This window comes from Epinephelus moara, chromosome 16, assembly GCF_006386435.1.
Source record: "Epinephelus moara isolate mb chromosome 16, YSFRI_EMoa_1.0, whole genome shotgun sequence".
NCBI lineage: Eukaryota > Metazoa > Chordata > Actinopteri > Perciformes > Serranidae > Epinephelus > Epinephelus moara.
Genome location: NC_065521.1, coordinates 10,510,493 through 10,537,136, shown reverse-complemented (window position 1 = coordinate 10,537,136; position 26,644 = coordinate 10,510,493). Strand labels below are relative to the sequence as shown.

General features: G+C 41.8%; 1 protein-coding gene across 3 annotated transcripts in view; it reads left to right on the top strand.

Moving 5' to 3' along the window:
- lamb2l (laminin, beta 2-like) overlaps nucleotides 1-18,680 on the top strand; it is a 73,701-nt gene extending 55,021 nt beyond the window's left edge. For all 3 annotated transcript variants that reach the window (XM_050065850.1, XM_050065851.1, XM_050065849.1), the window contains exons 16-35: nucleotides 1,355-1,516; nucleotides 1,619-1,740; nucleotides 5,117-5,237; nucleotides 7,089-7,281; nucleotides 7,413-7,556; nucleotides 8,654-8,885; nucleotides 8,970-9,133; nucleotides 9,362-9,586; nucleotides 9,921-10,135; nucleotides 10,254-10,350; nucleotides 11,210-11,582; nucleotides 11,694-11,878; nucleotides 12,960-13,207; nucleotides 14,294-14,509; nucleotides 14,615-14,759; nucleotides 14,867-15,074; nucleotides 16,824-16,965; nucleotides 17,161-17,337; nucleotides 17,494-17,659; nucleotides 17,928-18,680. In XM_050065850.1, the coding sequence (XP_049921807.1) occupies nucleotides 1,355-1,516; nucleotides 1,619-1,740; nucleotides 5,117-5,237; nucleotides 7,089-7,281; nucleotides 7,413-7,556; nucleotides 8,654-8,885; nucleotides 8,970-9,133; nucleotides 9,362-9,586; nucleotides 9,921-10,135; nucleotides 10,254-10,350; nucleotides 11,210-11,582; nucleotides 11,694-11,878; nucleotides 12,960-13,207; nucleotides 14,294-14,509; nucleotides 14,615-14,759; nucleotides 14,867-15,074; nucleotides 16,824-16,965; nucleotides 17,161-17,337; nucleotides 17,494-17,659; nucleotides 17,928-18,064 (3,672 nt within the window). In that variant the 3' untranslated portion in view covers nucleotides 18,065-18,680. The remainder of the gene's footprint in view (nucleotides 1-1,354; nucleotides 1,517-1,618; nucleotides 1,741-5,116; nucleotides 5,238-7,088; nucleotides 7,282-7,412; nucleotides 7,557-8,653; nucleotides 8,886-8,969; nucleotides 9,134-9,361; nucleotides 9,587-9,920; nucleotides 10,136-10,253; nucleotides 10,351-11,209; nucleotides 11,583-11,693; nucleotides 11,879-12,959; nucleotides 13,208-14,293; nucleotides 14,510-14,614; nucleotides 14,760-14,866; nucleotides 15,075-16,823; nucleotides 16,966-17,160; nucleotides 17,338-17,493; nucleotides 17,660-17,927) is intronic.
- The last annotated feature ends 7,964 nt before the right edge of the window (nucleotides 18,681-26,644 follow it).

Below are 26,644 nucleotides of genomic sequence, written 5' to 3'. Positions count from 1 at the left end.
TTAATAGCATAAATATTCACACTACTGCGCATGGGGAGACAGAGACCTGCTCTGCTCCAGACACACTCAGTACCTTGGACAGCACGGCGCACCTGACTGTCGTGTACATGTTAATTTGATTTCAATCATTTTGTTTTAAATCTGGACATGTGCAGGTGGACTCAGCCAGTGCTAAGAAAGGTCCTATGCCTGCCTGTTGGAGAGATAGAGAAAAGATTAAAGCATCAAATTGCGGTAAAAGATGTTGTATAAAGGACAGGCTACAACTTTTTTTCCTTGTCCCCCCCTGGAATTATTCTCTAAAATTTTACTGTTTATTGTCCCCCCCAACTATGAAATGGGATTTTCGCCCCTGAATGACAGTACCTGAGCACATGTACTAACTGTAGTTACTTTTCCTTCATGGAGCTACATGTGAAACCCAGTCACTCAGTGTCCAAGCAGGTTAGAGAAAGAGACAATACGAGAAAAAAAGGGTGCTTGTGTGTGTATTTAAGTGTGTTGAGAGACTCATATCAAAAGCAATGATTAATCCAGAGGTTCTCAATTTGACCCCTTAAAAGGTAGAGAATATTGTAGGAACCCCTCATCTTTGTAGCTTCATTTTTATGTAGACATGTTACATTAAAGCTATTACATTAGAACTATTATAAACTGAAAGATTTAAATATTATGCTTTGAACTAGGTACCTTTTGTAAAAAAAATTATATCATGATTATTTAAATGGATGAATCTAAAAACTTTTCATGGGCTCCTTGGCTGAGTACCACGGACCCCACTTTGAGAATCACTCATTGCTCAATTCCTCAATAGCCTGGGAACATTACACTGCTAGTGTAGCTGCTGTAGCTGTATGTAGACTATATCTATGTTGGAACAGAAATTTCATAACTTTTCATAACATAAAGCACCAACTGTACTGAGGAAAGGACAGGACGCTCAGTAGAGTTCATGGTTATTTATCACCATTAATTATTCATTGTTTGTAATAAAAAAAATAAAAAAAGTAAAGCTGCACTTCAATGAACAAAAACCTTCCCTTGATTATCATACCACATTTGACCATCTAACAGTATAAATTAATCTTCAGACTAAAAAGGATTGGTGAACAAAATGATTATATGATTGATTAAGCAGTTCTAGTCATAAAAGCCTCTTTATAGTCTTTCCATTCCATGAACCTGAAATACAGAGCAGCCACTTGTCACCCTAAAGGAAGTAGAAAGTCAGGTCAGTAAGGGGAAACAGAGATTGTATGATTATAGTTAGCATATAAGTAAATATAGTATGAAGTAGACATTGTAACAGTTAAAAAAGAAAATTATTCTTTGGTAATCTGTCTGTCTCTCTCAGCCGGATGTGAGGACCGTTCATAGAGAGCACGCTCCCAGCCACATGGTAACGTGGACGGGACCTGGTTTTGCTCGTGTCAAAGATGGTGCCGGCCTGGTGTTCACTATTGACAACATCCCATATGCCATGGAGTATGACATCATGATCCGCTATGAACCTGAGGTATGTGAGGGTGTGGAGTGTGACATACAAGACTGATGAAAACCTATTCCTAAATAATAAAGGTCTTTTGAACTGTGTGTGTGTGTGTGTGTGTGTGTGTAGTCCACAGAGGACTGGGAAGCTATCGTTAGCATTACATCTGTACAGCTGCCGTCCAGTCTTCGGTGTGGAAACCTCCTACCAACTGAACAGCTCTACACAGTGATTCTGCCCCATCACAACAGGTACTAAAACGTGTCTAACTTATGAAATATGTAAATAGAGACTCTGTGAGCAGTTTTGTTATGAGCTTGGCCCTTTGTGTGTGTGTGTGTGTGTGTGTGTGTGTGTGTGTGTGTGTGTGTGGGAGAGAGAGAGAGAGGGACAGAGAGTGGGGCCATTGTACCCTGTATGTTTGTATAAGTCACTAAAGTCACCCAGGTGTTGATAGGCTTTGTGTTGTTTTATAGCTCAGGAAGAATTGCATCATTACATTGTTGTCACTTAAACCTGCCCTGGCTTGTGTGCTCTGTATGACTCAGGTCTGCACAGTATTTGTATTCTTATTTTACTGTACCCGCGGTATTTCTTTACTATTGATTCACTGATACAAGGGCAAACATACCAGAAAGCCCATGTAAGAATCAACTATGGAGATAAGAAAGGAAGGCAGCAGCTTTGTTTACTGAAGTTTAGAGAGGGAAAAAAATTAGAGGACAGGCAGAGAACGGTACAGTCTGGCAGATCTATCTATATTCCTCCTGACATTTCACCGGTTTATACGGTATATCACAATACTTGTAAAAATACATGTAAAAAAAATGTAATGTAAAAGTTATTGTAGTATTTATGTCATTGTCTAGCCTACAAAGCTGTGGTGCTGATATGCAGTGGCCTACTACTTGAACAAGTCTTACTGGGTTTAAATACTTCTGGCCAATGGAATAATGAATAGATAGAAGATACACATCCTTCTTGTCGCAGGACTCAATAACGCTTGTTGCAGCAGCAGATACTGTCACATCAGTGGGCTGAACACATATGATGTGTTAAATAAAATCATGTGGCTAATAAATTGCTTCTATAGTTGACAGTAGTCATTATCAAGATAAAGTTTTATGTGGCAATACTCGGGAGGACGAAGACATTATGCCCGTCCTTCTCATTCTTGTGAACGTGATATCTGAAGAGCACCTTAAGGGATTTTTTTCAAATTTGGCACAAACGTCCACTTCATAGTTCACTGTGACCTTTCATCCGTCTTGTTCTTGTGAATGCAGTATCTAAAGGATGCCTTGAGGGGGTTTTCTGAAATGTGGTACAAACGTTCTCTTGGACTCAACGATGAACTGATTAGAATTTGGTCAAAGGTCAAAAGGTCAAGTACACTGTGACCTCACAAAACATGTTTTTGGCCATAATTCAAACTTTAAGTGCAACTTGACTGGTTCAAGGCATTCAACTACGAGTCTAGTTCTTTTTTACTACCTTTATACTGTTATCCCCACCACTTGCAGTCACCATCTTTCTCAGCTCTGCTGCCTGTTCCACCAGTAGAGACTGGCCTCTGGTGGTGCGTGCTGTGCACTACATCACCTCAGTACAGCATCTCTGTCATTATAATAGAAAGAGGAGCATCTGTATTTTTGACAGTATTGAAAATCATACCTTGTGGATTTCTCAATACACTTTTTTGATACCCCCCAAGCCCAGTGGTGTAGTGGAGGGTATACGCAGAAATACTGGGTATACCCACCTCTTTTTCTGACTGTATAGTACAGTATAACCACCTATCAAAAAATATATAGGAGAGCATACTCACTTCCTCCATGGTAACTTACCCTTCTACTTAGTTGTACTCTTACCTCATCAGCTACCACTACACTACTGCCAAAACCTATTGTCCAACCTGTGCAACCATACACCTGGCCCAGGTTCATTGAAGCTGTTGTAGCTTTAGTTTTTTCCCAGTCTTCCAAGGATCACAGATAATGGAGACAATAGTGTGCCATCAGTATGAGCCATGACTTAGAGACTTCAAAGCAAAGTTTTTTTTCCCAGACCTTTTGACCTGTAGGTAGCTATACTGAAATTATAGGTGTGTTTAATGTTGACTGTACCTGCCAGCTGCAAGTTTGAACAGACATTAATGTTCCCCACAGGATGAATTGTAAGAACTTTGATGATCCTTTTAAGTTTTCATCAAGCATCACCATCAGGTCAAACCTCAACTCTGTCCATTCTTAAGACATTCTTATCAGCCTCATCTCAAACTATTTTTTGTTTAATAGATAATTATATTTCGTGCATTACACATTTTCATTTTTAATCTGAGTCCAAGTCATTTGATTGTTCTTATATTACCCGTTTTAAGGCTTGTTAGTAGACTCATTTTATCTGCTTGAACAGGAAGATCATTAAAAGCCTGAAATCATTCAGCACCTTATTGACCTCATGTTGATCTTCTGACATTAAAAGCGTATTGCACTGTTGCAAAGTCAACACATCAGACAGATTACTGCAGATTAGACAAGATTAGGTGTTGCTTATTTTTGATATTCTTGAAATGAGGGAAGCAAATAGGAGTAGGATATAGGATAAAGAACAGGCAAAGCCTTACACTAAGACTGTTAAGTTTCAATCTTCTGAAAAGCCTTTCAGAGTCTGAAATCATCTGGAACTAAGAGGTCAGGCTCTGCCCGGATCTGGCTGTCTCAGCGGACCGTAGCTTGCCTTCCGTTTTCTTCTGTGGTTGGTCCATCAGCCAAAACCAATTAACAAAGTGGTCCAAAACACAGAGAGAGGGTTGGAAACCAAACACAGGTAGAGAGTGTATCTAATTGCCTCTGGTAAAAAAAAGTGGTTGCTTTTGAAATAGACAAAAAGTCAGATGTGGAAGTAGAAAATAATCCACCATACCGAGCTGAAATGTACATGTACTGTTTCTCTTAAGTTGAAATTCTTTATTAAATTTCCAGAAAGATAAAAAAGGAATTGTCTTTCATATTGTGTTTCTGTTGTCAATCATCTTTAGTAAATAATGACCACGCATACATTGGCTATCTAAAATAACAAACAAAATGTAAAAAATGAATAATAATGATGACTTTTTTTTTTTTTTTTTTAAATGTTACTATCTTCACTATCATTATATTGATATCACAATATTTAAAGAGAACAACATAATGGCTGAAGTTTGTCTTCGCAAAGGACTGTCTGACAGCAAGGTCGTGGACAGCAATATATTGCTTATCTTCTGTGTCAGTACTACAAATACCTCATACAACCTCACCCCATCTGAACTATCCTTTTAAACAGCAGAAATGGATGGATAGATTTCAGATCTATGTGGGAAAATATAATAAGTATCAGAAATACAGACATGACATAATGAGAACTTTTATGTACTTCACACAGTCATTCCGTTTTTAAAAACCTACCAGCGACTCAGCAGTATGGAGTTATGAAATGGATCTGTAAGTGTATTGTAGCCGCTGCTGATTGGTTAAGATTAAGCAAAGGTGATCAAAAGTGACCTTTGACATGAATTAAAATACAGTATACGTGTGCTTTTATCTCTTTGAATGTTTTTTATTTACGGTATGTATTATGTTTTTCCAGATACATCCAGATGCCCAGGCCATTCTGTTTCGAGCCCAGTAATCGTTATGTGGTTGCAATCAGGTTTCAGCGTCATGGGGTCTCACACAGACATCTCACTGCCTTCATTCTCATTGACTCGGTGAGCCCACCACCCTCATCATCCACCTCTGTATCTCTTTGACAGGTGGCAGCAGTGGTGGAATCTATCTAAGTGCATTAACTGAAGTGCTGTACTTAAAGGGGAACACCACCTAAATTAAGAATTCCAGTATGTTGTTTCCATGGCCTGGGAAAGTTCAATCAATGAGCATGAGCTACTCTGGCTGAAAGTCAGAAAGCAGAGAAGTAAGTCTCAAACTTGTGATGTCATCAAGTATAAAATTTGGAGCCTGGTTGTGTGGAGCCACATGATGTTTCTTTTCTTCTTTATTCCCAAATGAGCTTTTTTCTATTGTAGTGTTCTCAGTTCTGAAACAGAAAATGTACCCATATACTCAGAACAATGCCCTGGGTGCTCTCAGTATCATCTTGGACATCTTTAACAATTCATTGTCTATGGAGCAGCTCCTGACTTTATATTCTATGACATCACACATTTGAGTTGTAGCACTCTAGGTTTTGGATTTGGGAGTTGTTCCTGTTTACTGATACTTTTGAACTGTCATAGACCATAGGCATAACATGTATGAATTTTGAAGATGGGCGTAGTTCCAGTTTAAGTACAAATGTGAGGTTCTTGTACTTTCCTTCAGTCTTTTCTTTTCATGGCACTTTTACTCCACTACTTTTCAGAGAAAAATATACTTTTACTTTACTACAGTTATTTGACAGCTTTAGTACAGATTAAGATTTTGCATACATATGAACTATGATGTTTTGTTAAAATTAAACTACCCAACAGTTTACACAAGAGCAGCTGAAACAACAGTCACTTTATCTTTATATGAAAAAACATTTCATGGTTTTAGCTCCACAAGTGTAAGGGTTTGCGGATTTTCCTTTTAATTATTTTAATAATTGTAATTTGTTTTTAATCATTTTGAATTTTATACTATTGGCTGGGCACTGAAGATGTCACCGTTTTCAGAATTTTTACGAACAATAAATCAATAAATAGAGAAAACATTCAGCAGATAAATCTATAATGAAAATAATCATTAGTTTCAGTCTGATAGAAAATAGTTCAAATACATAATTAGAAAAATCAAACCGATAAGTAAAAAAAAAAAGATAAAATCCTGATTTTAAATTAATGCACAAGTAATAATAATCTAATATCACAGTATGTAACAGTATAATATTTTTCTGCAGTGAGTACTTTAATACTTAAGTTCATTTTCTCATTATAATTTTTATAGTTTTACTAGTACATTTTCAATGCAGAACTTTGACTTGTAACAGTATTTTTAAAGTGGTACTTCCTCTACCACTGGGTAGCAGTACGTTTCAGTATTAACGTACCCATCTTTAATAAGTAGTCTGCTGTGGCTATAGCTGCATCAGTGCAGATCATTAGAGACTAACCTTCCTGGTTTCAGGAAAAGTGTGTGTTAACTCATTGCTGAAGGTTTCACACTATGAGGTTTCCCCCTTGTGGTGGAAAATTACAAATGCAAATGTTGAATATATCTGGGCATGGGATTAGTTTTAAAATAAGTAAGTAAAAGTCCTTTTAAGGCTCCTTTAAAGAGATTAAGGTCATTTCTGTAAACATGAAACAGATTTTGGTTTAGGTATGTATCTGTCCTGTTTTTACTCACAATGATTCCTGTCAACATAAAGCACAATGCTAGAAAAAATCTTTGGATTGTACAGTTGTTTTCTGTTTGTGAAACCCTTTTTTAAAAGCACTGTCATATTTTTATGTCTTACCTGCAATAGGAAAGTTAGGTTTACTGCCTCCTTGGCTTATAATCCCCACCTATTCACATCCATAGCTACAACTACACTAAAACCCTTCTTTTTAACCTTTATTTTTTCCCCCCAATAGCTGGTTCTGATCCCCAAATACACTGAGCTTCCTGGTTTCCAAGGTAACGAGCCAGAGGCCGAGCAGCGGCGAGACGAGATGACTCGATACATGTGTCTGGATTCCTTTATGATCACACCAATGCCCGCCCTGGCTGAGATGTGCTCCAAACTCATCTGTAGTATTTCATCCATCATTCATGATGGTGCTCTGCGTAAGTCGATACTGTGAAATTCAGAGGATGTTGTTTTCAACCCACTGACGGGTCAAATCCTTGGTTGCTTTTTAAATAATAATAACTTGCTGATTTTTTTTGTCTTGCCTTTTATCTGTATCTGTATCCAGCGTGTCAGTGTGACCCTCAGGGCTCCATCAGTGGTGAATGTGATAGGGTGGGAGGTCAGTGTCGTTGTAAGCCCAACGTGATGGGTCGACGCTGTGACCAGTGTGCCCCAGCAACCTACGGCTTTGGAGTCAATGGCTGCACCGGTGAGTCTGCTATCTGATCAGCAAAGTCTGTCACATAATAACACCTTTAACTAACATCATCTGTCCCACGACCAAAGCTGAATTTGCTGATACCTTTTGTTGATGTCTCCAAAAATACAAAGAAATTCTGTAAACCAGTGTTCTTGTAAGTTAATAATAACATACTCGTAACGCTGCTTTATCGCCATCTGTCCAACCCACCAATGACAATGTCTAGCGTTTTTAATCACTAATTATTAGATGGCATGTGAACTGAAGTGTAGTGTTTATTTTAAAACACCATAATGCCTTTTGTAAAATAATCAAATCAATGTTTAAAATAAATACATTAGAATAAATTATAAAAACTATTATTGTAATATAAATCCTACAATATTACACAACTGTAGAATTGAAGAAAATACAAGCAGTTATTCTGCACAAACATGTCAGGACTAAATACGTGTAAGAGTGCTCTTGAGTGTGAGTAGATTCTGTTCATACATAAGAACAAATCCCAAATAAGAAAACACTGGTGAATGTCAGAATCTTTGTGAAAACTGCATACATGGGTTTTAGGGGAAATTTCTTCTTAACAATGGTTGGTGAATGAGGCCTGACATCTGCATGTGCTGTCCCAGTACATAGCTGAGAGCATCCCCACTGCCTCTTCTCTTACATTCACACACTCAAACAGTGGCGAGCTGGGGTGTAAATCCTTCTGCTTAACAGATGAATGTGTCAGCTGTGTTGCATGTAGCTACACCAGAAATGACACCTGATTTCAGTGTATTTATCCAAGCTTGTCAGAGGTGTTGTTTCTCCCACAAAGATGGGTGATGAGTACACTGGTTCAAGCCTGTTCAGTAACGGCTGGGTAATTGAATCATCTGATAACCTACAGATGGAATCTGTGCTTGTTCGTTAACGAGGTTACTTCTTTGGTTTTTGTTTGTGGACATCACATAATGTGCCTTTTACACATTCTTCTGTGAGTAACCAGACTGTTGGGAGAATGCCTGCCAGATATGGGTTGGACTCCATTACTACACTCTCACTACTGGATTGTTCACGTCAATAGAGGAACTGTATGTAACCCTTTAAATCTTCCCATCCAGCCTGTGACTGCCACCCAGACGGCTCATTGAGCCACCAGTGTGACCCAGTTACAGGCCAGTGCCAGTGCAGGCAGGGAGCCACTGGGCGTCAGTGCTCAGACTGCCAACCAGGCCAGTGGGGCTTCCCAAGCTGCAGCCCCTGTCAGTGTAACGGCCACGCGGACATCTGTGACCCCCGCAGCGGGGAGTGCAGAGACTGCAGGGACTATACAGCAGGACACCTCTGTGAACGGTAAGAATCACTCTGGGTCAGACTTGACTAAACTTCATCCTTGGTCATCAGACTGGTGGTAAATGTCTCCCTCATTTGTTCCAGCTGTGTGAATGGGTTCTTTGGAAACCCAGTGCTTGGTTCAGGTGAGCACTGTCGGCCCTGCCCCTGTCCTGGTAACCCTGGCTCAGATCACTTTAATGGGCACTCCTGTCAAGCTGACCTCTCTTCTAACCAGATCATCTGTAACTGCAAACAAGGCTACACGGGTAAGCTATCACGCTGCAGTGACATTCAGATATTCTTATATTGTTTGATCACTTTTTAGTATTATATCGTTAAACTGTCTCTGTCTGATTGATAGTGTGAAAATCATAGAAACTGTAATGATTCTACAATAAAATCTTCACTGCCCAACCCTCTAGTTTAGTTTCACATCAGTGAAAAGCACTTTCAAAGCTAACAGTCATACATATTCTCCCTTTTTCTCTCCCTAGGGCCACGCTGTGCCCAGTGTGCCCCTGGTTACTATGGGAACCCAGAACAAGCCGGTGGGCAGTGCCTCCCGTGCAATTGCCATGGCAACATCGACACCCAGGACCCTGAGTCATGTGACCCCAGGACAGGCCAATGCCTCAAGTGCCTGTATCACACTGACGGCCCGTCCTGTGCCCACTGTCAACAAGGTTACTATGGCAACGCTTTGGCCCACGACTGCAGACGTGAGTGATGACAGCAGAAGTACATCTTTTTGTTGCTGTAACCATTTGCAAAACTCACATTTTATTATTTTGCCCCCAACTTTGTTTTCTTGTAATCCTAGATGACTGAAGCTAATTGTATACTAAATTCCCTGTAAGTTGCCTTAGATATGAACAACTGAAATCTTAACTGAGCGTTGTAATATTTCATTATTTGTGTGTACAAACAGTTTGTTTTAACCAAAGGGTGTTGTATCTATATGTCCCAGTGGCATGCAACACTTACTGTATCCACAGAGATGAACCATACTGTCTTCTCTCTGTCTGTGTACTGAATATATGTTTCTCTGCTCAGGCTGCACCTGTGTGACTGCTGGCACCATCCAGTCTGCTTGCAGTGATGGACATTGTCACTGTGACCGGCAGACTGGAGCCTGCTCTTGCAGGGAGAATGTTGCCGGCCATAACTGTGATCAGTGTGCTCCTAACTACTGGAACTACGGTCAGGAACGAGGCTGTGAGCCCTGTGGCTGTGACCCACAACACGCCCTGGGCACTCATTGCAACATGGTGAGGAAACATGAAGCAATGCAAAAATGAACTCCAACAAAAAAACATGTTTTTATTCTTGATCATTAGATATTCTTAGCTGTCTCACTCCCAGTCATTGTCAATCTGTGTTTTACAGTTCACAGGCCAGTGCCACTGTCGTCCAGGCTTTGGAGGTAAACAGTGCACTGAGTGTGAGCAGTTCCACTGGGGAGACCCGCAGGTGCAGTGTCAAGGTAACTCACTTTTTTGACAAATACTAGTGAATAAATAGCACTTGTGAACAGGAATGGTGAGTTTAGTCAGGGAACCAGACAAATCTGCAAGCTCATGTTTTATTTGCTCTGTAAGATGTGTCTGGTTCCCCTCTTATGCACACTTTCCAGTCGACCTGGCCCACCTTGAGCCAAACACAACCGCTGATCAAAAATGCAGCAGGTTTTAGATGACGACTGAGAACTTGCAACTTACGCAACTTGTGCAAAATACATGATGACGTCACTTATGGCTCAACCCCGTGCTGGGGACTAGCATAAACCTAGTTTAGCCTAATTTAAAGGAGCACCACTGAGGCATTTTTTAAAACATCCAAGATGGCTTCAGCTGATGTGGAACTTTCTATTTAAAGGTCCTGTGTGTAGGATTTAGGATGTATTGGTAGAAATGGAAAACAATATACTAAGTAGGTTTTCCTTAGAGTATAATCACCTGAAAATATTATTAGTCGTGTTTTCACTACCTTAGAATGAGCAGTTTATATCTACATAGGGAGCGGATCCTTGTCCACGGAGTCTGCCATGTTGCACAGTCTCGTTCGCCTCACACAATCACTGACTGAGCAGCCGCAGCTTCAGTCCTCAGCCTGTGTCTACACAGAGGCCCGACTCCTTTTCCATTAATAATATAATTAAATAACTAAATGATGATAAATCTGGATGACAATGTGGCATTGTAAAACCATTACTACCTGCATCTTTAAGACATTACTAGATTCATTCTCACAGTCTTTGGACCTGCAGATCATTTTTATGTTTTTTTTTTTTCTGTGTTCTTCCTCCTGTCTTTCCTCACTCCCCTCCTCCGTCCTTCCATCAGAGTGTAACTGCCATCCTCTGGGCTCAGAGATGGCCCAGTGCGATCGATTAACGGGGGCATGCGAGTGCAGGGAGGGAGCAGCGGGGAAGCGCTGTGATGAATGTGCACGCGGCTTCACTGGCAACTTTCCCAAGTGTGTCCAGTGTCACCCTTGCTTCCAACTGTGGGACGATACGGTGTGCCAGATTAAAAGGGACCTGGAACACATCCAGTACATTATACAGAAGATCCTGGAGAGCGGGATCACGCCAGGAGTCGGGGACACACGCATCAAAGAGCTGGAGAGGAAGCTGAAGCAAGTGCAGGATCTGATCAGTGCGGAGGACAGTGACAGGATCCACCAGCTGATTGGACAGAGCATCGATGACCTCAGGTGATGATGTCACATAGTGTCTGGATGTTCATTTAGGATGTTAAGGATGATCTGTCACCTGCCACCAACTGCCTGGATATTATGTAAAATATCCTGCTCTGTGTGTTCTAGGGCTGAGATCGCCATGACCGACGGGCGTCTGATGGTTGTCACCAGAGAGCTAAATACAACAGCAGAAGAAGATAGGGCACTGAGGCGCACATTGGGTGACCTAGAGAGAGAGCTGAGGAACGTCAACGCCACTGTGGCTCACAAACGACGCCTACTGGATGACTACCTCACCTCAGGATTTGCAGGTAACTTAATTTCTCATATTTTTCATAGTCGAATCTGATTTGACAGATTTTTCCTTTAGCCGACTAATCATCGAATCATGTTGTTTTCCCCCTAATTGATTAATGAGCTCATCTGCGTCAGTTTCCACTCCAGAGAAAAGAGCTAAAACACCCAAATAAACAAATTTAATTCTTCAGTTGGCATAATAAGATAATAATAATAAAAGTAAAAGGGTTATCATTTTATTTTTATCTTTATTCCTTTCACTTCATCAAGGTATGATGCTCTAGATGAGTGCAGACGTGCTGCAGCCTCATCCATGTCTTTAACAGGAGTCATTTCTGACTCGCCAGAACTTGCCATTTCATTCACAAATAAACATCCAAAAACATCATCAAAAGGTTTAGAAACAGTTTTCCTTCTTTCTGACTTAAAGTTACTTCAACTCAGGTTCATACAAGTTCATCCACACGGACCGTGCGTCACCGCTCTCACTTGTTTGGCCACGTCGGGCAAAAAGTAGCCAAATAAAAAATCAGAGTCTATCAAGAAAACAATCAGCGGTGAAATTCGTTTCGAGACACTGAAACGAATAATCCTTCAAAAAAGTTTGATTTGAGAGCACATACCTCCTCCGAAGTGTTTGTTTATGTGCTCCGCCACCGTAAATCACCGTAGGCCTCGATGCTGCTCTGATGGTCCTGCAGTGCACTCACTCACCTCAGTTTATTTGGATCGAGCAACTGGGTGATTTAGTCATGCGTAGTAATGATTATGCCTACTGAGTAAACGCACGCGTCATTTTCAGTTTTTTATTAACAGAAATTAGGCGGATGTTTGTATCAAAATAGGCTATATACCATGAATTACTAGAAAACAAATACATTCTATGTCAAATCAAGATGTTCAGCAGCAGTGAGCACCCCCATATAGTCAGAATGGTACGGTCTTGTTTCATAACCACATTTTGTGACGATTCGACGGCGAGACTGGCAGTCAAATCAGACTTCTCCGAATCGAATCACCGAATCATCGACTATTCGGGGTCACCCCTAGTTATTATACATAAAAGTATAAAAACTTTGGCTTGTTTTCTCACAGATCAGTTTGAGAAAGTGAAGAAATACTATCGGGAGTCAGTGGAGGCTGAGAAGAAATGCAACGCATCAGTGTCCGGTCCTCTCAGTCCTGTGGAACAGTCCAAAGAAACCCGTGCTATCACTGAGGACCTGCTGGACGCCAGTAAAGACAAGTTCCTCCGCGCTCTGGCTGCTCAGAACAGATCATTAAACGAGCTGCAGCAGAAAGCCCACGACCTCGACAAGAAGGTCCATCACCTCAGTCACAAGGTAGGTAGTGTTGGGGATTTCATTTATTCATTATTTCGTCAATTTATCCCAGAAGGTGGAAAAACAGATAGGGAGTGCTGCACTGGGTTAAGACTCTGTGTATTTGGTTGTAGAAAAAATCAGGTGCTCTTCAAGGATGGCGCAAAGAGTCACTTAAAGATTAAAAAAAAAAACCCTGATGAAGACCCGACATCAGAAACGTGCTGGTCTACACATGTACTAATAAAGGATTTTAAACTACAGTTAGATTGCCTCGGATGTAGTTTTTGACTTCCTGCCCATACGATGGACTTTTTCACCGAGTGAGCTGGCCAGTTTTGTTTTGTTTGTTTGTCTTTGTTTTTTCATGAAGAAATACTTTACCCCCAAAACGACCATTTGAATATTAATTACTTTCCACATGTTACATTGAATTTGTGGAGAAAACTGTGTCTTTCTCATATTCCTCCACAGTGAATGAAGAATCCAAAAAATGACCAATATTGTTGATGTACTGAAGTCATCGGTGGCTGCGTTTAACAACAGCAAATTTATATCAAAACATCCGTTTAGTCTCATTTATCCAGTCGAATGCTCAGTACTCAGTCCAACAGGAAACTAAAAGTGAGATTTATCTATGCTCTGTTCAAAGCCAACCAAAACTGTGATTTTACTTTGCTGAACATGGGTAGCAGCTGGTCTACCGTTGCCTCAATAGGTAGTGCCCGTTGTAAAGGGCTGTCTGATTGGTAAGTGCTCAGCATATGACTGGATAAATGAGACCTGGATTATACTGCACAAGTTGTGAGAAAGTTTTGTTGAATGTTCTGATACAGTTTTGCTTTTGTTAAATGTGGACCCCTATGACTTCAATTCATCAAGAATTTTCTCATTTTTTGGATTCTTCATTCACCATGGAGGCATGTGAGAAAAACAAAGTTTTCTTCACAAATTAATCATAACACAGGCTGAGTGATTCATATACGAATGGTCATTTGGGGATAAAGTATTCCTTTAAATTTGTTTCTGAATGTATTTTTAATCCTTTTCTCATTCCACTGACCCAACTATTTCATGTGATTGATAATGCACTGGTGCTCCCTCCAGGTATGTGGTGGTCATGGCAATGGCAGTGTCAATGGCAGTTGCCCAGACAGCCAATGCGGAGGTGCCGGTTGCCGTGACGATCAGGGCAATCCTGTATGTGGAGGAGAGGGATGCAACGGGACAGTGAGCACCTCTGTAGCAGCACTGAATCTTGCCAGGAACGCCACTGACAGAGTGAACGCTGCCGATGAGGAGCTGCAGAGTGTGGCGAGAAAGGTCATTTTTATTGAATATAGTGTAGAAGTGGTGGTGTACTCTCTTACCTGCTATGACTATAAAGTATAAGGTCTTTCTGTTGACATCTTGGTTTCCTGTCTCCAGCTCCAGGATATTGCCTCTCTGACACAGGACGTGAAGAACCAGGCGATGAACACACTGGAGAAAGCCCAGAAAAAGAAGGACCACTTTGAAAACAACAACAAGAAGCTCAAAGATTTCATTAAGAAGATCAGAGATTTCCTCACTGGTATATGATAATAATAATTATCATTTCCATTGTGGCAGAAATTATTTTCTTGTATTAAATTAGATGTTGGTGACTGAATTTTTCCCCTTCATCCCTTTGTTGTCCAGAGGAGGGAGCAGATCCAGAGAGCATAGAGAAAGTGGCTCGGCAGGTGTTGTCCATCACCCTGCCGGTCAACAGGACTGCTCTGGACAGAATGGCCATGCAGATAAATACCAGCCTTTCAAACCTCACCAACATTGAGGGGATCATCAACCAAACATCGCAGCACATCAGCACAGCCAAGGAGCTGCTCAACAAAGCTAAAGATGCCAAGTAAATAAGGCTTCTGTTTTTCTTGTTTGCTTTTTAAATTAAGACCACATTTGCCTAAACCATCTTGCTTGCTGTCAGAAAGAGCACAGTTGCTCAGTTCACAATTCTGGTGTGAGACACCAGCTCAAAGCTGCCTGAACAAATACAACACACATTGGGGGTGCTGCTGGGAAGCTGGTCCATGCAGCCATGCATCTCCACAAACACTGGACATCGCAAACGAGTTAGACGTTATTTCCCTTGTGTGCTGAAAATGATATATTGCAAATTTTGTATCACTTTGTGCATCTGCTATGTAGCGCTACAGACATCGGGCTCTAGCTTCGCAGACCGGGCGAGGCGGGGGCGCAGCGCACCTGTGCTTCACTAACTGGGTGTGGCCAGGCGGATTTTGCAAGTTTGGCACACCGTGTGCCTGGCGCAGCTACTCCTCTTTCCCACCTCCATCCCTCCTACCTGCGCAAGGTAGGAGGGATGAGAGGAGGAGAGAAGGCGTGGAGTGGGTTTTACACACATCACACCAATCAAATGAGCCCCTCTCCTCGCCCTTAAATGCACCGCATGAAGGCGTAATGAGAGTTTACTCAATTCACCATGGTAGAAGAGAGCAGCAGCGTCAGACGGCCAAACTTCTCCCAGGAGGAAACTGATGTTTTGGTCCAGGAGGTCCAAGCTCGCAGTGTCCGAATATATGGAACTGCAAGCAGACCTCCACGGGCTGATGTTGCAAAAGTAGCCTGGGAGGAGGTCACCACAATTGTAAATCAATATATATACTATATGTATACTGAATATATACTCCCTATCTGATGCTGTGGCTGTTTGTGGTTGGCTGAGAGGGATGTGAACTCATTAGTTTGTAGCTGTGTTAATCAAATCAGGTTGGGTTTCCCTTACGCGTGCCAAACGTGCCAAACGTGCCAAACGGTGCCAATCCCCTTTGATCTGACATCAGATGTGACGGGACAGTCGATATAGAGATACAATTATGTGCTGATTGCAGATAGTTGCATTGACTAGTGTTTTTTGGGTATTTATTGCATTGTTAATGTGCCTGATATTCTGGAACACTGCCTGTGAGGTTTTGGTGACGTGTGCGCGCTGTCCACCGGTCAGCAAAACTTCGGCTTACACCGGCTGCGCTCCCCCTGCGCTGACAGTAGACCTGGTTTCAGCTGGCGAGCTTTTAGCGCACCTTCGGCGAAGCCTTTTGGCACGAAACTGTCACTGCGCCAAGCTGGATCTGTCGACACCTCCCCCTGCTGCGCCGCCACACCCATCTCAGCGCACCTCGGTCTGACAAACTACCAAACTGAGCGCGCCTCGGGTTGCGCTGCTCGAAACTAGCTCTGCGCGGGGTTTGCCACCCTGCGCTGCGCCGGGAAACTAGAGCCCTACAACTTAAAATTCATGTGAATCAAATGATGTTTGTCACACAAGGCTTACTTCCTGTTCCCAGTAAGTGGAGCAATTGAATTGACTCAGTATTTGCAAGTAGATGTAGTCAGGCCAGAACTCAAGCATGATAAATTTCGGGCAGACTGGACAACATACACTGAGGTTACAGTAACTTCCTACCATGAAAACTCAAGATTTTTTCTGTTTTTTTGAGTGGCAGTGATTTTATGTTTGTGTAGAAATGCTACACAAACACCTTAAATTAAGGTAAACCTTACCTACTATATCGATTACGTCATAATAATAACAACAACCTTTTGTATTTGTCTCATTTCTGGTAACATTGTGTAGGAGCCGAGCAGAGGGAGTGAAGGATACAGCCAATCGTACCCAGCAGGCACTGGATGTGTCTGAGAAGGCCATACAGAAAGCACGAACAGCCCTGAGCGAGGCCAGAGTCAACCTGAACAGCACAAGGAACGCTACAGATGAGGTACAGCAAGCTTGAAAATTAGCTGTGTGTTTGATATCTTATTTGCTGTTTCACATACTCTACCTAGTTATAGGTTACAGGCAATTGAACCACCTGCTTGTGCTTGCTTTTCTTTCCAACATCAACATACTACATTCCCCTATTTCCTCGTTCATCCCCTCAATTCTTAACCTTTTTTGTTTCACTCCTGTCTAGGTGAATGAGAGGCTAACACAGCTGCAGGATAAGCAGATGGATGTTATGATGCGTTTAAACAACCTCTCCATGGAGGTAGAAGCTCTCAGGAACAAGACAGAGCAGAACAGACAGATGGCAAAGGACGCCAACGCACTGGCTAACAACGCCACCAACCTAGCAACCTCACTGAAGCAGGTGTGGGCGGATTTTTTATGATTTTATTTAAAACAATATATGTCATGCCTGTCCCAGAATGGATAAAAGGGAGCTGATATTGTCGACAACATCAGGATTTTTTTTATGGTAAATAAAGTGGAATCATAACTAATATTATCGCATTGTCTCTCCCAGAGTCTCAACGACACAGAGAACAGGTACCGGGAGCTGCAGAGGAAGGTGGACTCTCTTGGTGGAGAGTCTGGAGGTCTGAACACCATCAACCAGAAGGCCAAGGACATGAAGAAGGAGGCAGAAGACCTCTTAAACAAGGCCAGCAAAGGGATAGAACAACTCAGGAGTGAGTACATGAAGCTGTTCTCAGGGCTGACTGTCCTTTAATTAGGTGGACTGCTTACAGTAGGGAGGTGTAATGAAACAGTTAACCTCTCCTCATCTGTTCTACTGTCAGGATATAGTGACCGCTTCAGTTAAGTTGTTTTTGTAAAAGTTACCAATTGCAGCTTTGTTGATTCCTGTGGATACTTTGCTTATCCATTGATGGTATTCAGCTGTAGAGATTCCCCTTTTGTCCCTATTTTGACTTCTCTTCCTGTCCGTGGTTACAGAACTGGAGAAAAAGTTCAAGAATAACGAGCAGCGGATGCAGAAGCAGCGCATGGAGCTGGACGGGCTGAAGGAAAACGCTACTCTGGTGCGGGATGAGATCCGGGAACAAGTGCAGAAGTACAGTAACTGTGTGTGAGGATGCTACAGTTCCCTGTTTACCATTTGCTGCTGTAGTTCAGAGCAGAGTTATGACTGATGCTGTGACCGGGACAGAAAAACGACATCAACCATAAAAACAAAACCCTGCTTGGGCACCTCCAATCTTTCACTGGTATATTAAGTTTTACACATTACCTGTCAAGTGTTATATCACAGAAATGCCTTCCTCTGTCCATGTACTGTACCACTTTTTGACACTGTCCTGTATGGTGTTTACGTCTCTAAGCTATTACAACAAGTGGATGACCTGTGGAGAGTATTCGTTTCATTGTATAGGCTATGATAATTGATTACATGAATAATAAACAGAAGAAATATATCAGAATATGCTATCAAAAAAATTGATATTTTGACCAAAAGTGCTCATAATATTTTGTGTGTTTTGCTATAATTTGACCACATGAGTATGATATTTACGATATGACATTCCTATTAAGAAATATGTTTGATTTTTGAAATTTAAAGTTGTGTTTATTTTTATTACAAAAGAAACTCTTGATTAAATTCATATAAATACATACACAAGTATTCTTGTAAGCAAAATTCATTCTGAGCTGTGATGATGGAGACGAATAAATTTGATACTGTTTATGTAAATGTATCACATCATGTGTCCTGTTTGTGTGTGCAGAATTTACAATATGAAGTTTATGTTTTTTAGCACATTTGCATCAGTAAATGTTTTAATGTCATGGTCACAAGGGGGCGCCATATGTTTAGCAAGTGTGTTCCTCCTGTCTTCAGCCTCACCTATGCTGTCTTTGACTCTGTTCTTGCACCTGTTAACTTTTCACAGCACAGTTTGACATGTTATAGCAGGAAAAGCACTGGTGTCATTGATAAAAGTAACTGCATTCTATTAAGGTGAGTGATGGATAAAATGGCTGCTTGTACATGAAAGGGTTGATCATGATGATGACCCCGCAGAGAATTATCACCTGACTCTGCAGCTCCCCTCAGCCGACTACTTCAACTCAAGAGTTTCTCAGCAACTCTGGAGAATTTCCTGCACCTTTTCTTCAGAGTCTTTTAAAGATAAATATGAGATAAGGGGTTGTGAGCTAATTAATGGGGTAGGAAAGGAAGAAAAAAAACTAAACCTCTGGTGTACTGATTTGTATTCAAATTCTGGACTTTTCTCTAAGCTTATTTTTTCATATATATAATTTTATCTCTTCGGGCCTCAAACAACTCATCTGAAATGTGACGAGGAGCCAAAACGACATGACCTGTTTGTTGTGAGGGACAGAAGCCAAAAGGTTGAACCAGTGGTTTAACACTGCATTCGTGGTGTCAGAATGATTAAAAAAAAATTGGTTCAGACCAGAAAAAAATCCCATGCTCCCTTGAGTCAGAACAACTTTGAAAGTCAATTGATTGTAATAATGGGATCATCACTAACATGTTGACCACAAGCACTGTTCAGTCATAGGTTCCTCAGCCACATATCTATATGTACATATGTGTGGAGTCCCATTCATTCCCCTGCTGTTCTCAGTATGAAGGAGCTGTGCTATTCTCTGTCGGGCTCTGGCACTGGATCCTGAGCTCTAACAAAGAGAGGCTGTCCTCTGGCAGTGCAGGGAATGTGTAATATGACAGAGATTTACAGCAGGCTTTGTTCTGGAGACCACAGCACCTGTACACATCTGACATGCTGTGTTATAGAGAGTGATCCCAAAGAAAAAGGTGATTTGATGACATGCTCTTAAAAATGTGATAGATTGTATTCATATGTTTTGTCTAAAGCCTTCAGAAGATCCATACACTGAATCAGATAAAAGCTACATGAAAATAGAGTCTGTCTCTGTTCCCCACTGTATGACTGCAAGCAGCGGAGATCGTCTCAACCACCTGTTGGATGAGGCTGATGTTTTGAGACTGAGCAGGCAGCCTGTGGATCTGTGATCTGTGCGCGCCCACGGGCTGCTCATTGGGTGCAATCAAAGGGAATCTAATCCGTCCAGCAGGGAGCGCGCATTCCTGCTCCCAGACACACACAGGGGCTCGTTGGAAAACATGAGCTGGGTTTGCTGAGGAAAACCTGCAGGTCTCCCTGAAAAATATTACATTAGAAAATGACACCAATGATAAGGTAATTGTAAAGACATGGAACAGAGTGTCTGTAAGATATCAGTTTATGTACCTCATATCAAAGCCTGCTTCATGTTTGCCTCATACATGTGTTTTTTTCTCTCTATGCAAAGTTACTGAGAGAGACAACTATACTTTTTTAATCAGGAATTAGCCCACCACCCTCTAAAATATCAATGGTACAATGTAATCCTTCCTACCATTTGGTAAAGCACATTTTTAGTTATGATAAATTGCTGAAAAACAAGTTGTGGCCTAAATTAACCTGAGAGCCAGCACTTGGAGTATGTTTTTGGCCCAAAAAAACGCCCTGCAGTTTTCAGAACCGCACATTTCCAAGTGGCCTGCTTTCATGAAGTCAGTGTGAAATGCATAAAAATCTTTCACTGACATGTGACCTGTTGTGTATGTCTACCAATGGGCTGAGATGACAGAGATTTACGTCCACTAAAGTGCTTGTTTTGCCACTGACAGGCTCAAATAATTATTGTAAGTATCTGACAACATAACAAAAAGCATCCCTACAGAGATAGACCTACTTGTTAAAGAGTAAGATCCTTTTTGGTGAGTGTGCTGATAGCTACTTTAGGGCCGTTTCTGGTTAAACAAAATGGTCTATCTCTGTAGGGATCCACCAGAAAAAAAACAACAAACTGTTAAGCTGTTCCACCGAAACACTGACGAATAAGTCTGATCTAGTTCTATAAAGATTGCAGTGTCCATAGAGGTGGCCAGATGGAGCCACTGAAAACCTTGGGTGGCACACCAAAACCAAAATCCATAACTGAATTCTAAGAATTTGCTGATGCTGTTTAAGTATATAGGCTAGTTAAAAACTATGTCAATATGCAGAGTTAAGGAATCGCATACTGATGTATTTTGGTTTATTGTTCTACAATTAGTACTACTGATAATCTGATGTGCACAGACTAACACCGGTACAGTTAATAATTTGAAAGAGTACATTGACTGTCAGGAACAAAACATTACCTGGGAACAGGCCCTCTTAAGTTTCGGGGATACATGTTGGTACCCATAGCACCCATTTCTTTCAGATATCTTGAGGTGAGAGTTTAACGGACCCCTTTGAGAGTGGCCATGCCAGTTGTTCCCCCGCCAAAATTTAGCCTAAATGTGGACCATTATTTAGTCCCTTTCCTGTCAAGCTATGTCGACATGGTTGACATCATTGGGTGCCTTACGTTGTCTAGTTTTACAACATACCACTACCATCTTGCTAACCTACACAGCCTCTTAAAGACAGTAAAATAAGCCTCCAATTATTTTCACCGGGGGGGGCTAACATGTGTAGGCCTAATCATATCTGTAACCGTAGGGCATGACAAATATTCACACAGGAAAATTCATCATCTTTTAAAATATGTTGCATGTCTACATTGAATGTATGTATCCACTGAGTTTCAGGCCTATTGAAGGCCTAAGTGTTTATTTCACTTTAATGGAGGCCAAATCTCAAACATTTGCCAGAGGGTCATTATTAAAACAAAGTCAATAAATAATAAGAAAAAACCCACCCCGGGACTCGAGCACACGACCGCCTGTCTCCCCCGCGGCTCGCGCCCTCCCCGTCACTGTCCCGCTCCGCTCCGGGAGTCCAGCTCGGGGTTTCCGGGGCAGAGGCGCAGGAGCTGAGGACTCCTCATCGCTGTAACGCTGCTCAGCCTCGCATCCGTCCGGCAACTCCGCAGCAAGTGGACTGAGAGGGAGACTGTAGTCGAGCACAACACAGGAACAGGACGGTGAGTGTTGTCTTTGTGACTAGCTGACTAACTTGTGAGGACAGCCGTGTAGTTTAACTCACCGGACTGCTGAAACATTGTGCTTTAAGGAGTGAAACATGAGAGGAGAGATGATTTTTTTTTAATTTACCGGTTTAAACAGCACAGAGGGGCTCACCAAAATAACTGCAGACATTTTAATATCGTGGAAATTGATAGTGAATTCAGAAAGCAGTCAGACAACTCTTGGACCCCTGGGTGTCCCCGACCCAAACACTGGGGACCTCCTGCTGGCAAACAATAAAAGCCAAAATGTGCGCTCCTCTGCGGGGACTACAACTTTGTGTAGCCTTCTTCACATCAATATTTCATGTTTTAATCCAAACTCGTTCGGTGCTTGTTGAACCTCTTTGTGGTGTTACACTGTTCGCTTCATCCCAAACTGTTGCATGCCGCAGGTTGCCTGCAGCCCCGCGGGTTGATGTGCGCTCAGAGATGCAAGCGTCACTGCTAATGCTCGTCTGCGGTAAGTACTGTACACCACCGAGCCCTTTAAAGTCAGTCCATGTTTTCTGCTCCATAACAGATCCTCAGAAGTGATTCACTGAGCGGGTATGAAGGTTTAGGACTGTCTCCAGGTCACTGGGCTTCCTTTGATTAGTCTCTGGAAAATATGGAGCTTATGTATTCATGTTAAGGCCATGCATGATGAGCTGAAGTCTTACTTTACTTAAAAGGCCACTGAGGTGATTTGATGTGAATCCATGTATGTTTTCAGTAATGGTTTCTAGATCCTGACCCTTGTTCCAGATGGTCTCTGTAGGTGAGGATGCGTTGAAGAGAGGTGCAGTCTCAGCCCACTGGTAGAAATGTTCACTTGTATTCAAAATAATGGGGAATTAATCCTTTCAAAAAACATGTTTGCAGCACAATGGCTGGGGAAAAGAAAAATATTTTCACCTTTGTTACCTCAGCAAATCTTAATTGAAATCACCATATGTTTTCCTATACAAACCCACACTTACAGTTTCATGTATTTCATTCTTCCAAATTCTTCCAAAGTACATAATAAGGTACATTTATAGTCCAAGCCAAGGCCAACAGAATTACATTTGCCACACTGACTTTATAGTAGCATCTCTTATTTTCTGTCAATATACAGAGCAGCAGGCACAGTGCAGAAAACAAGCAAAAGCTGTGGTAGAAACAGTAGCCTGAACATGCTGGATGTGAGGCTGATGGGAGTGTCGGCCCCTGCGCGGAGATAAGATAGCTGCTGTTTCTTTTTTAGGGCCCCTGGTGCCCTGCGGGTCTCTGGGGTCGTCCCTGCCTCTTTCTCTGTCTGTCGGTCTCTCTCTGTGGGTGGTGTCGCTCTGTTTATGGTCCTCCTAAAACAGCCCAGCTGAATCCGCAAATAGAGACACCCACTCCACACCTACCTCCAGCACTGTTTAAGACCCTTCTGGATGCGTGCGTGTCCACTGCTCTATGTATATATATGTGTGTGTGTGTGGGCGACTGGGAAGGCTGGGAAATGAACACACAGTATCTGATGGGCTACTTTTCACCAGATCAGTTGTTATCTCGTTTAAAGCAGGAACATTACACTGAAAGCTTCTGAAAAGTCCTCAACATTGCTGTCTGACACCTTCACTACTACAAGCAAAGTGGCTGTGTGCTCAGGGCTATCAGTTAGCTAAAGATTCATCTGAGTAATGACCCTCAGTCAAATACCTCCTAATGCTTTGTCCCCTGTAGCTGAAGACAATGGGCTCATTGCTTCAGTTAAAGTCTATTAGTGCCTGCTTTTAGCACCCAGGGTGTCCCCACACACATGATCACTGCTTCGCTTTATGGTGGCTGGGGTAGTTTTCGGGACACACAGCACCCTTGGCAGGTTTTTCTTTATGTTTTTGTAATTTTTTTCTTTTGTAGATCAAGAGGACAGACACTATAAAGTAACAATAAGAACACGTACACACTTAAAGGCCTTGTAAATATATGTATTTTTTAATTTTGCTTTTTACCATGAGTGATATGATCCTTAATAAACCAACTATTTCAAAGTTAGGACAGTTTGGGGTTATTTCACATTCTGCATTTGTGTTTTTCTCTGTGGTTTTATTATTGGTTTTAATTAAAGGTTCAGTGTGTAGGATTTAGGGTGATATTGTAACAGAAATGGAATATGTTAAGTATGTTTTCTTTAGTGTGTAATCACCTGAAAATAAGAACTGTCAGCCTTTTGTTACCATAGATTGAGTCGTTTATATCTACACAGGGAGCAGGTCCTCATTTATGGAGATAGTCATGTTTCTACAGTAGCCCAGAGCGGACAAACCAAATACTGGCTCTAGATAGGGCCGTTCATGTTTTCACATTGGTCAGCTTAGTTAGCAGCCCTTTCAAAACAAGAGCCTTGGAAAAACAATTTTGTAACGTGAAACTGCTTCATTCAGTGTTTTTACCACTTTAAACCACCAGGCCCATTTGTTTTGGAGAGGAAGAAACCTCTGCCGATAATTCTGCTCCTGGTAAAAACCTCCTGAACATCTGAAGCATAAGTTATTAGAGAAAAAACTTGGTGCTGGGGCAGCCCATCTACATCATGCCAAACAGTAGCTGAAAAACACTGAATCTGCTTTATTCAGTGATTTTACTGCTTTTAAATCGACCTGGTCGGTTTGTTTTGGGGAGGAAGAGACGTCTACAGATAATTCAACTTCTGGTAAAAACCTCCAGAACAATGAACACTGAAGGAATTCTGAAAAGGAAAAGCTTCAGCTGGTTGCAATCCAATATCCTCATCGCTAGACGCCACTATATCTCTCTAAATTTCACACACTGTTCCTTTAAATAGGGCTCAGTTGGAAAAATGTGTTTTCACACACTTTTTCTACTATTTTTTTGGGCATGTTAGAGATTGTTTTAAGATAGACTTGAAAAAAATGTGAACCTATCCTTGAAAAGAAAAAGATGGGCTGACCTTCAAACAATGCGTTGATTAAATGGATGAGATAAATATTCATTAGTATCTGAATACAGGTTCAGGTTTCCACTAGGTGGTTAAAGACAGTATCCATTTTTTATGTACTGAGTATTATGCAGTATTATGTTCTTGGCTGCATCCATACCCCACATTAATGTGTGCTGGTGGCTATACAAAAAACTCCTCGTCAACCGATGTGATTTTATTCATTCTCAAAATCATCTTGTACCTCAGAAACCTGTTCATCACTAACTTAAGTACTTATAGCGTACCATAGAACAAAGAGACTCAGTCAAAGGAGATGTAAGAGGACATCTTTGCAGCCTCTGAGTGGTGTGGAAACACTCAAGTGTCTGGAGAGGAAATAAGTAAAAAGAGCTCCAGAGAGAGAGAGATAGGATCAGCTGAGAGTGTACGAGAGGAAAATCAGTGGGGGAAATGGGAGACGAGGATGTGTCTCAGAGCAGAAAAATGAACAAGTGTGTCTGATGTGAAGTGTGTGTCTATAAACGTCATGCACTGTCATTATACAGATAGGGAGCTGTCCATTCAGACTCCCAACACCTCTGAGGTCAAGCTCCAAGGTCAGGGGTCGTGTCCAAACCCCCAGGACGAAGACGGGGTTAATTGGGGTGTGTATGGATGTATGCATGTGTGTGTGTGTGTGTTTGGGAGAGAGAGAGAGAGAGAGAGAGAGAGCGAAAAGGAGAGAGTGAAAGGACTCAGGCTGATCACAGGGACAAAAGAATCAGCAGTGCCTCCTCTCTTCTCCTTCTCTTTTCACTTTCTATTTCTATTCTTCCTCTCTGGGGGGTGGGGGTGGAAGGAGGACCTGTGGGAGGCTTGTCGTGTGTGTGTGTGTGTATTTGTGTGTGTGTGTGTGTGCGTGTCTACAGAAGTTTTCTCGAGCAAATTTAATTTCGAGGATAAAATCAGGCATAGTACTCAATAATATAGCCTTTATTTCAAAGTAATTGCTTTTAAGTATCATTTAGCAAATTACTTTTCATTGAGTGATGTTATTAAGTCCAACTGATGGGGAGGAGCAACTCATAATTTTGGAAAAAGGAAGGAAGGCAGGGAGGATGGAAGGAAGCAAGAAAGGAACCTTGACATGAAAGAGGGTGGAGGTAAATCCTCTGTAATTCACCTTTCTTAGAGGTGTGTGTGTTTTGCCAAACTACCAACATTCTCCTCAGATGTGTGTGTGGGCAGGTGAGGGCTGGCATTAGGCAGTGGGAGTGAGAGAGTGTGTTCCCGAAGCCTTTGTAAGCGACAGCCTCCGGAAATGTGCGGATACCAGAACAATGGTGCGGTAAAGCCTACTAACCACCAGCACTAGAGACAGAGAGGGAGAGAGGCTGAAAAATTAGAGGAGGGGGGCTGAAAGAGTTGGGACAAAGAGAAAAGAGGGAGAGAAAGACTTTAGGCTTTAAACAGGGGGAAGGGGTGGAGAGAGAGGAGAGGGAACAGGTTTGTTTTTATGAAAGGACGGTGAGTTAGGTTTCTCCGTCCTGTTGGCAGGGGCTTTTCTGGATGAAAAGAGGAGGTGGAGATAGAAGAGGAGGAGGAGGACTAGAGGGGGAGGATGAAGGGGCATGGAGGAGGAATAGGAAATGGAGATGGTCTCATTAAAAACAATGGGCTGGCTGGTACAGTGGTGAACCTGAGGGGAGCTGCCATGTGCTAACAATGTGGAGTGGAACGGTACAGTATACCACCATGAAATAAAAAA